The 11,406-nt window shown below is 32.2% G+C and overlaps 1 protein-coding gene across 1 annotated transcript; it reads left to right on the top strand.

Moving 5' to 3' along the window:
• The first annotated feature begins 4,614 nt into the window (after positions 1–4,614).
• On the top strand, positions 4,615–7,878 carry LOC126717064 (elongation factor 2-like). Its single transcript, XM_050418247.1, has 2 exons — positions 4,615–4,708; positions 5,151–7,878. The coding sequence occupies exons 1-2, from the start codon at positions 4,654–4,656 to the stop codon at positions 7,589–7,591; spliced, it is 2,496 nt and encodes an 831-aa protein (XP_050274204.1). The 5' UTR covers positions 4,615–4,653; the 3' UTR covers positions 7,592–7,878.
• Positions 7,879–11,406: the final 3,528 nt, after the last annotated feature.

Here is an 11,406-nt window from a genome sequence, read left to right as displayed (position 1 = left end):
GTCGCCATAATGGGTCCAATTGTTGGGTTTTAAAAGTATAACGTTTAAAATTTAAGAATAAAACAGTAGTGATGTGTAATTTGAAAACCTCAACAAAATCAAATGACTATTTTTTTTAACGGGAAAAAAAAAATATTAAAATGAATTCGTTTTTTATTATTATATAAAACTATTAAAAAGAGGACTTCGATTTAGTATGTAACTAAGATTCTAAGAATAAAAAAAGTTTATATGCACAAAAAGTATTTTCTTTTCTAACTTTTATGTAATAAATAAATAAATAAAAGAAATTTTAACTATTAATAATAACAATAATAAAAAATTTATATACGTGTCCCATTTACATGTTCATGACGCTATAAGGATCGACATTAGTTGTGGAAAATATGAGATAAGATTATCAAAATATATATTTCATCCTTATCCGATCCTCATTAGTCATCATTTCCATACATATTTATATCATGTATTGTTACACCAATGGGGGATGGGCATGGGGCTCATGGAGTCATGGAACGAGGTGGCCATGGACCCGCGGAATAAAGGAGGAGAGAATCGGAATATAAGAGGCATAGGTGAGCTGCACGGATTTTTCTTATTTATAAATTTATAAATATTAGTTTATAAACGTTTAAGGTTTTTTATTTATTTATTTATTTATTTTTATGATAAGTATATCCCAAGATATATATTAAGTATTATGTAAAAGTTGAATTTTATTACATTATTATTATTATTATGTGCATGGCTCCAGTGCAATATGTAGGATTATTATTGATAACTAAATTATACCATATAATAAAATAAAATGTAAAAAGTTAATTATATTGTTCTTATTGTTTATTTAAATTGAATGATATGTAAAATTATATACCACTAAACTTTGTCAGTATTTTTCTGTATTAAATTATAGTCTACAATTTTTAAAATAAATAAATAAATAAATACTATTTATGTATTTCATGACCTTCATATGACACAGATCTTGTCAATACTTCTAAAATTCCTGAATCTGCAAAAGGATCCCTTAAAAATTAGAGAGCAATTCGAAAATACTTCTAATTTTCTTTTGCATAATATCTAAAATTGAACATTATTAGGAAATTACATACCAATTATTCAATATCTTAATCTATCAAATGTACATTAGAAAATATTAGACCATTCATTTACATATAGCTTCAACAAAGTACCAATCCATGAAGAGGGAAGAACCATCTTATAGTAAGTGACCTCCCATATTACTATGAAGAAAAATAAGACTCACGTTGTATATATTGACATGTGAAATTAATAATATAAATAAAATCAACTAATTATATGAATGAAAATGACAATAATGTAAACAATAAGAAAGTTAACTATTGATAGAATCTAACATTAACAATTTATCTTAAGAAAATCATAGTAACAATATCTTTATCCTCTACATATTTTCACTGAGAAAAGAAACAAAGTCTTAACTAATTACAAATATATTTGAAATTGAAGAGAGAATACTAAAAACATTCTACCTTGAAAGGAGAAAATTTGCATTTTTTCCCCATCGTTCTTGAGTTTTGATTAATTCAAACCTAAAATTAGAGCATGCAAATCAAATGTGAAATCAAAAGGAAAAGAAATACTAAGAGATTTGAAGAGAGATTGCTAATTGTATTCTAGCCTTACCATTGCCTTAGTCATCTTCTCCTCCTTTGCACAAATTTAGGAACAAATAATTAGAGTTGAAAGTAATTTTTTTCCCTATTGTTGAATGGTTAATAACTAAAGGAAATTAATAATGTTTCGGTTCAAAGAGTTGAAAAGCCAACGTACGTAGTTTTATGTAAAAATTAGTGGTATGGCTGAATTAAAATTAAAATTCCTTTTGTTTCATGTCAATTAACCATGGAGAGAATCAAATTAAATTCTGTTCTAAAAAAAAAAATGAAAAAAGGAAATTAAGTTTTTTTATAATAGGGAAAAATAGAGATGTGGGATGGTTACATGTCATGATCTTAACGAGTTCAGTACAACTGGATACTAGACCTGAGCCTTACCCACTTGTGTTAGGCCAGTTTGACATGGCTTAAGACCATGGTTTTAAAAACTGGACCGTACCAACCAATCAGACTAGTTCAATCAAGAATCGGGCACCAGTTCAATCCCAAAAATACCCCCAAAACCAATAAATTAAACCAGCCAAAACTGAGTTAAACAAGGAACCAAAGGCAAAACTGTTTTGCCCCAATCCAGTTTTTTAAACCATAATCAGGACACTTGTCATCTTCATAGGTGCCATCTAACTCAATTTAGAAGAATTCTTGTAAATAAGATTGCAGATAAATTTTTTCCATAAACATCTTTTGCGGTAGGTTCACATAATATTATTTTTTTTACCATTTTTTCTAAATTAAATTATTCTTATAAGTTTTTGAGAATTTTTTTGGATAATTTTAATTTGCTATTTTGAGGATAAGAACAGAATACTTTAACATAACATAAGTTTTTCCTTACACGTGACTCTATATTTTAAAAAAATTATTTAATTTTTAATATACATTTAATACTTAATTTTTTTTTTATAGAACCTGTACCTCAAAAAAAAAAAACCTTCTTCTTTTTTAATTTACATATCATTATTGATTAAACTGTTCATCACATAATTTTTTAAAAAATATATATATAAATTAGGAGTCTCACACATGCTTGCCTAGATTAATTTATTCAATAATTCTCTTCATTCATTTTTGAGGTAAAATAATTGGATTGCAATTCAATGCAATATTTAGGACAATTGCACACATGAGAATGAGACAGGAGAATCACACGTGGGCAGAGATTAGTCAAAGCCATATGCGTCCACAAAATCTCACAACACAACACTTCCTCAATCCAGTGAATCCACTGATAGTGACATATTATATTGGACTGGGCCCCTACTTTGACACCAGTCTGAATAATATTATATTATAATATGCTTTACGCCGTCAAAAAAATTCAAAGGTTTGACTTTGAGTCTGAGTCTTGAGTGTGTCAACCTAGCCCAGCCCGATACCACCAAAAACCCTAACAGAGGTTTTATTCTCACTTGGAACATCATATATATACACTCCTCAGTTACACACTCATTGCTTATTTCTCTCTCTCTCTGTGAGAGACCAAACAGGTTTGTACTTTGTAGTTTGTTCATTACTCTCGCTGTACTAAGCTTTAGATCATTGCTTTTTTGTATTTTCTTCAAAACTCTGTTATAGTTTGCGATCTGGATTGAGTTTGATCATTCATTATGTTAAATTTCATCTTTTCACATCTGGGTTTTGTTTGTGATCATATGTTTATCTCAATATGTCTGTGTACAGCTTTTTAAAGACTCGTTTTTTTTTTTTTTTTAAGGTACAGTTATATTTCAAACAACTTTTATCAGATATAAACTGTTTGATTATTCTTTATGTTAAATTTCATCTTTTTATATGTGGGTTTTATCTGTGTTATGTTTATCTCTCTGTCTGTGAACATCTTTTTAAAGACTCGCTTCTTTTAGGTACAATTATACTTCAAACAACTTATATAAAATAAACTATGTTTGTAATGTTTGTTTGATCATTCATTATGTTAAATCTCATCTTTTCAATATTTATGGATTTTTTTTATGTAATGTTTATCTGTGTGTGTGTTTTCTTATAACTTTTGAGCTAATTTGCTTATGTAGAGCTTTCCAAAGACTTGTTTTTTTTAGTACAATTATACTTTAAGCGTCTTTTCGCAAATAAACAAATAAGCTACATCCAATATATTTGCGGGTGTGTGTGGCAACAGCTTTTTTTTTAAATTTAATTCTGTGCAGAATCTTAAAGATTCGTTTTTTCTAGGTACAATTATACTTTGGACAACTATTAGCAAATAAACAAATAATTGGGCTTAAGTAGGGATGTATGTAAGTCTGATTTGTTTAAGTGTGAATATTATGTTATTGGTTTCAAGTAAGAGGAATACTCCCCTAGTTACTTGATGAATTCTATGTATATTCTGGTTCGATTTTTTTTAGTTGGTGTCCGAACTTCTTGATCTATGTGTGAAAAACAATATTTTTATGTTACTGTAGAAATATTGTATTTTTGCCATTTATGGCTTATTGTGGCAATACAAATTTTTTATGAAATCAGTAATAGTATGTGAGACTCTGTACCATTGGAAAATTGTTCTAGGTATAAAGGTTTTCTGTAAATTCATTGTGGTGAAACAATTTTTTGAAATCTTTATAGTGTTCTAGGTATGGTGTTTGCTTTACAGGTTCACTACAAACTACAGTAATAGTGTGTATATAATGTGGTGATAGTATGTTATAGGTATATTGTTTGCTTTCAACTAGCAAGTTGGTGTAGTGAAGTTGGTCTTGGTATATATCTATTGTAGTGTATTGGATGAACAAATTTGCTAATTTGAATGACTTATTTTCTTTTTGTTATGGGCAGGTGTATCTTGATAAATTAGAGGAAGACATTCGTTCAGATTCAAACACTTTGTGTCATTTAAAGACTAGTCAAGATGGTAAGTTTTTTTTGTCTCTATTAAGTTCATTGGGTTGCTGCGGTTTTGGTGCTTATGATCTTAAAAGAGAAATGTCTTTGCTATGTGCAGGTGAAGTTTACAGCTGATGAGCTCCGGAGAATTATGGATTATAAGCACAACATTCGTAATATGTCTGTTATTGCGCATGTTGATCATGGTATGTGATCTGTTTGCCTCTGGGTCTTTATTATGGTGTATTTTATCTCAGATGGTGCATTATATTAGTCTTGTATGGTCATATCAAAGTAAGAGCAGATTGTAAATAGTGTGGCAATTAAAATTGTATAGAGTTGATGAGGAGTAATCTTGCAGTTGTTGACTATAGACCGCATATTTTGGTGTTTTGTCAGCCCCCCGCAAGTTTGGAGTTCTGTTAAAGATGCCTGTGCTTTTACGAGCTGTTCTGATTTCGTTTCTTTCTTCCAATCATTACTTCCGATGTTTTCTGACTGTTGTGCCACTGGTCTTTTCCTACTAATATATGCTTGTCTTCAATGATTCATAATATTTCCACTTGTATACTTTTATAATAGTGTATTTTGTTGTTTTGGTTCAAATTCTGATGTTAATTTGCCTTCCTTCTTGTCCCCAATTCACAGGGAAGTCTACACTTACAGATTCTCTTGTGGCTGCTGCTGGTATCATTGCTCAAGAAGTTGCTGGTGATGTCCGGATGACAGATACCCGCCAGGATGAGGCAGAGAGGGGTATTACCATAAAGTCTACTGGTATATCCCTCTTTTATGAGATGACTGATGAGTCTTTGAAGAGCTACAAGGGAGAGCGACAAGGGAATGAGTACCTTATCAATCTCATTGATTCTCCCGGGCACGTTGACTTCTCATCAGAGGTCACTGCTGCGCTTCGCATTACAGATGGTGCTCTTGTTGTGGTAGATTGTATTGAGGGTGTCTGTGTTCAAACAGAAACAGTGCTTCGACAAGCCTTAGGGGAGAGGATTAGACCTGTTTTGACTGTTAACAAGATGGACCGGTGCTTCCTTGAGCTCCAGGTTGATGGAGAGGAAGCTTACCAGACATTCCAGAGGGTTATTGAGAATGCAAATGTCATCATGGCCACATACGAAGATCCCCTCCTTGGTGATGTTCAGGTATACCCTGAGAAAGGGACAGTTGCTTTTTCTGCTGGTCTGCACGGTTGGGCGTTTACTCTAACCAATTTTGCTAAGATGTATGCCTCCAAGTTCGGAGTTGATGAGGCCAAGATGATGGAACGACTCTGGGGTGAGAACTTCTTTGACCCTGCTACCAAAAAGTGGACAACTAAGAACACTGGCTCTCCTACCTGCAAGCGTGGTTTTGTTCTGTTCTGTTATGAACCCATCAAGCAGATAATTAACACTTGTATGAATGATGAGAAGGATAAGCTGTGGCCTATGCTAGCAAAGCTTGGTGTTACTATAAAGGGAGAAGAGAAGGACTTGATGGGGAAGACCTTGATGAAGCGTGTCATGCAGAACTGGCTCCCTGCAAGCAATGCCCTTTTGGAAATGATGATATTTCACCTGCCCTCGCCTGCCACGGCTCAAAAGTATCGTGTTGAGAACTTGTATGAGGGTCCTCTTGACGATGCTTATGCTAATGCTATTAGGAACTGTGATTCTGAGGGTCCTCTTATGCTTTATGTCTCAAAGATGATTCCTGCGTCTGACAAGGGTCGGTTCTTCGCCTTTGGTCGTGTCTTCTCTGGCAAGGTCTCTACCGGTTTGAAGGTTAGAATCATGGGTCCCAACTATGTTCCCGGTGAGAAGAAGGATTTGTATGTTAAGAGCGTGCAGAGAACTGTTATTTGGATGGGGAAGAGGCAGGAAACAGTTGAGGATGTGCCTTGTGGTAACACAGTTGCCATGGTTGGTTTGGATCAATTTATCACCAAGAATGCTACTTTGACAAATGAGAAGGAAGTTGATGCACACCCAATCCGTGCCATGAAGTTCTCTGTGTCACCTGTCGTGCGTGTAGCTGTTCAATGCAAGGTTGCATCTGACCTTCCCAAGCTTGTTGAAGGTCTGAAACGTTTAGCCAAATCAGATCCTATGGTTGTCTGTAGTATTGAAGAGTCTGGAGAGCACATCATAGCTGGTGCTGGGGAACTCCACCTTGAGATCTGTTTGAAGGATTTGCAGGACGACTTCATGGGTGGAGCAGAGATTACACGGTCTGACCCTGTTGTGTCCTTCCGTGAGACAGTCCTGGAGAAGTCTTGCCGTGTTGTGATGAGCAAGTCACCCAACAAGCACAACCGTTTGTACATGGAAGCACGCCCCATGGAAGATGGGCTTGCAGAGGCCATCGATGAGGGCCGTGTTGGTCCAAGGGATGACCCCAGAGGTCGTTCCAAAATCTTGTCTGAGGAGTTTGGTTGGGACAAGGATATTGCAAAGAAGATCTGGTGTTTTGGCCCTGAGACCACTGGCCCTAATATGGTTGTTGATATGTGTAAGGGAGTCCAGTACCTCAATGAAATTAAGGATTCTGTTGTTGCTGGGTTTCAGTGGGCTTCTAAGGAAGGTGCATTGGCTGAAGAAAACATGAGAGGTATCTGCTTTGAAGTCTGTGATGTCGTGCTTCATGCTGATGCTATCCACAGAGGTGGTGGTCAGGTAATTCCTACTGCCAGGAGGGTTATATATGCTGCTCAGTTGACTGCCAAGCCCAGGCTTCTTGAGCCTGTGTACCTGGTGGAGATTCAAGCTCCTGAGCAAGCACTTGGTGGCATTTATAGTGTCCTTAACCAGAAACGTGGACATGTGTTTGAGGAATTGCAGAGGCCGGGCACACCCCTTTACAACATCAAGGCATACCTACCTGTTATTAAGTCTTTTGGATTCTCTGCAGAATTGAGAGCTGCAACTTCTGGCCAGGCTTTCCCCCAGTGTGTATTTGATCATTGGGACATGATGTCCTCTGATCCCTTGGAAGCTGGAACAGAATCTGCACGGATTTTATCAGAAATTCGCAAGAGGAAGGGCTTAAAGGAGCAGATTACCCCGCTGTCAGAGTACGAGGACAAGCTATAAAAATTCCATTTAATGATTGTCACTTGTCAGGCAACTTGATCTGCATGAAGAAACAATAGTGGGTGAATTGCCCAACATATAATTTTCTTATTTTCTTGTAGTAGGTTTCCTATGGGTTTACTATTTATATGCCCTTTTTTATACTAGTTTAATGCCTTTAGCAAGGGCTTGAATAAACACTATATACCCTTCTATTTTCAGATACATGGAATTTTTTTTGAAATATTCTTCTCAGACTTTGGTTGAGAATGGTGTTGCTTCTACATCTTCATGCTTCTGAGGATTACATGTGGAAGAGATGACTGTTCCAATGTTTAATAAACAGCCTAATTCATGTATTGGTATCTCTTTTTTTAACTGTTATCTAATTCATGTATTAGCTGCTAAAATGTTGGCATGATCGAAAATCATGAGTGGTTTCCATTTTTTGCAAGGCAACCTTTGATTAGTTGATTTTATCTAGTTTTAAGCAAATGTAGTTTTGGGTATGCGGTTGAACCAATTAAATCAGTTAGTTTGGTCAAGTTTTCAACACTAGCGCATTTGTTTGTTGTGGTTTATAAGTATAGTGTGTTTTTTAAAATTATATAACACGATGTATGCATACATGTTTTTCAAACTCATTTGTTCACTGTGAGCATATTACTATGTTGAGTTGAGTTGGGACTCGTGAGGATTGGCAATGCTCAATCTGATGTGGTCAATTGTCTAGGATGTGAATGCGACTTGTGGTAGGAATGAATCATGTTAGTCGAATGAAACTTTAATGTGGCACTTCCACTTAACTTAGATGCTCTTCAAACGCATTAGATGCTCTTCAAACCCCACTTTCAGAGTATGAGGACAACCTATGAAAATTCTATTTGGTGATTGTGATGCATCCTGATCTGCAGGAGAGATCGCCCATCATAAATTTTCTTGCTTTTTGTTATTTTCTTGGTTCCTTTTTTTCCCCCTCAAAATATATTCCTAGCCAGGAGTTGTAGGTTTTCTACGGGTTTAAATGTCTCTAGCCAAAACCCTTATAATTCAACTGACAATGCTACGTAGGAGTTTTTTAAATATTCATGATTTTGGTTAAGAATAATTCTACTTTTACATCTTCACGCTTGATTAAGATATTGTGAGCCGCTGAATAATTTAAAGACCAAATCATTCAGATTTTTGAAAAATTGAACTTTTTGTTGTGAGTTTAGTACCTAACATCATGGTATCGTCACTATTATAAAGTAGAACACAAAAAATTGAGACAAATGGTTGTTTTTCATTTCTAGGCACTAACCTTGTGGAAGTGATTTATAGTGTTTGGATAAACATATCTTTATTGGTTGAATTTCATAATTATTACTGATTTCTCACATTCAATGAGAATTAAATCTAAATGATTAGGTTTTTATTTTATTAATTTTTTTTTTTTAAGGTTACAGCATAAATCTACTTTCTAAACAATTTCTACCGAACAACTCAATAATGCTTAAAATGAGATTTGACAGCTTTTGTTTCCGACCTTTCCCTCCTACCATATAATAATTAATGATAATAATAAGAGGAACTTTCTTAGTGATGGAGTGGTGCTGGTTATTTTTGCCATGAAGGGGTTGGTTGTGTGTCAGTTCAAGTGACATGTTCAATAATGCCAACTACTAAGCTCATCTTTTTGCCATCCATAACTTGGGTCTAGCCCCAACAAAAGCAGCATTAACAAAGGAAATAAATATTGTAAGAATTTTTTTTTTCCTTTTTGTTCCATAAATTTTTTACAAGCTAATACAACAACAATAAAAAATAAAATATAAAAAGTTTTAGTATTAAAAATTATTGTATCAGGTATGAATTTTGAACAGTTAATTATGATGGTTCAAGTATTGACAAGCTTATATGAAATGAAAATATAAATATGTTTTCTTAGATTTAAAAAGGAGACAAATTTTGCAGTATGTGCATTTTTATTTTTATTTTTTGGGCACCTATGCAAGTGGCAAACTGACAATAGACAATGAATTATTATCATTCAAGATTATTTGCACATGCTTTGTTTAAATATTAATAAAGAAGACATCAAATAGCTAGATTATTATTGTGTAGTTTGAGACATCGAGGCCAGTTTTGCTTGAGTTCCAATCAAAATTTATTATTTATGTGTATGAACACTATATCTTTATATTTGGTGGAATTATCAAAGATGACACTCTCAGATAAGTCATTAAATAATATACCCTTAAACTTAAGTAATTCAAATTGGGAATTGCATCAGTTGTTTGTTGGAACTAGAAGGTCAATGAGAATAAACAATAAAAGCAAGTTATTAGTAGAATGCATGATTCTCAAGATTAGGACAATGTACATTTTTCATTAAAAAAATTTCAATTATATTTCGAGATACAAATTAATGATCTTTATTCTTTAAGATTTGAGTAAAATAAGAAAGAAACTTTTTTTTTTCCAACAATCCTAATATTATTTTTAATGAAAATCTACCATCAACAAGTATAACACACAATTCCATCCTTTGTATTTGGTATTCAAAATAAAACACTATATTACATGTTTGGGTCAACTTTTAGGTAAAATACAACTATACATCTACAATCTTTGTTATTTATTGTAGTTTAATTGACATCTTTTGATTTTTTTTTTTAATTTTTAATTTTCAAATCACACTTCTACAATAAGAAAAATTGTATGGTATTGATGATAAAAGATCACAAAAATAATGTTTAAGAATAATATATTTTTCAACTGTCTTAATGTATAGATCAAAATAAAGATAAAAATAGACTTGAAAATTTTAAAAATAAGAATTTCCTCATTTTTAGTGTAATTTATTTGGCTTGAAAATTTTAGAAATATGTTTTCTAAACTAAAATGATAAAAAAAAGTATAAATAAATTTTGTTTCACTTCCTACTTACGTATATACTTATTCCATAAAACACAAAATTCTTAAAATGAGCCTAAAAAAAAAAACATATGTTATCCTTTTGTATTAATAATTTTAACAATGAACGAAAAACAGATAGTTATAATAATTGAATATCAAAAGAATTTTTATAAAAATTAAAATTCTAGAGAGTATCTATATAATTGCATCATCCTCTTCATTTATTTATTTATTTTTAGGTTCTTTTATAGATGAAATTTAGCTTTACAAAAATATAAAATTTACATAGTTTCACAACTAGTTGTCCCTAATTTAAATCTAATGAAAATGGACATAAATATTTAATCAAAAGCAAAAAAGAGAAAATAGATATAAATATATTTCGTAGGAAGATATTCCTTCATAGATTCATTATGTATTTCATGCTAATATAACCGGTTCACATTAATAATATCAATTACCTCTTTCTTTTATTAAAAAAAAAAAATCATGTTAATGAGTGCCTTTAAGATATTAGTTAACAATCCATTTTAAGAAAGTTTTAACATCACTTTTATGAGAAATGAAAAAATTTATCAAAATATTAATTATTTTTTTTTCTTTTCCCATAAATATTTTTTAAATGGATTATTAACTAATTCTCTAAAGATATTTATTAACATTTTCAAAAAAAAAAAATATATATATATATATATTTTACTTTTTAAAACTTTGGTATGATATATCCAAAATGGTTTGTACCGTAATACAAGTTTTGAATCTTTTGATAATACAATTCCTAATCATTTGTGAGGAAAAAAAAAAAAAATTGTAAGAAAGTTATTCAAAAGATAGGAAGAAAAAAAAGCAATATAAAAAGCAAAAAAAGTAGGTTTCTCAAAAAAAAAAAAAAAAAAAAAAAAAAAAAAAAAAAAAAGCAAAAACAGAAAATAACT

Source organism: Quercus robur, chromosome 1 (genome assembly GCF_932294415.1).
Source record: "Quercus robur chromosome 1, dhQueRobu3.1, whole genome shotgun sequence".
Lineage (NCBI taxonomy): Eukaryota > Viridiplantae > Streptophyta > Magnoliopsida > Fagales > Fagaceae > Quercus > Quercus robur.
This window is presented reverse-complemented; position numbering and strand designations above follow the sequence as displayed.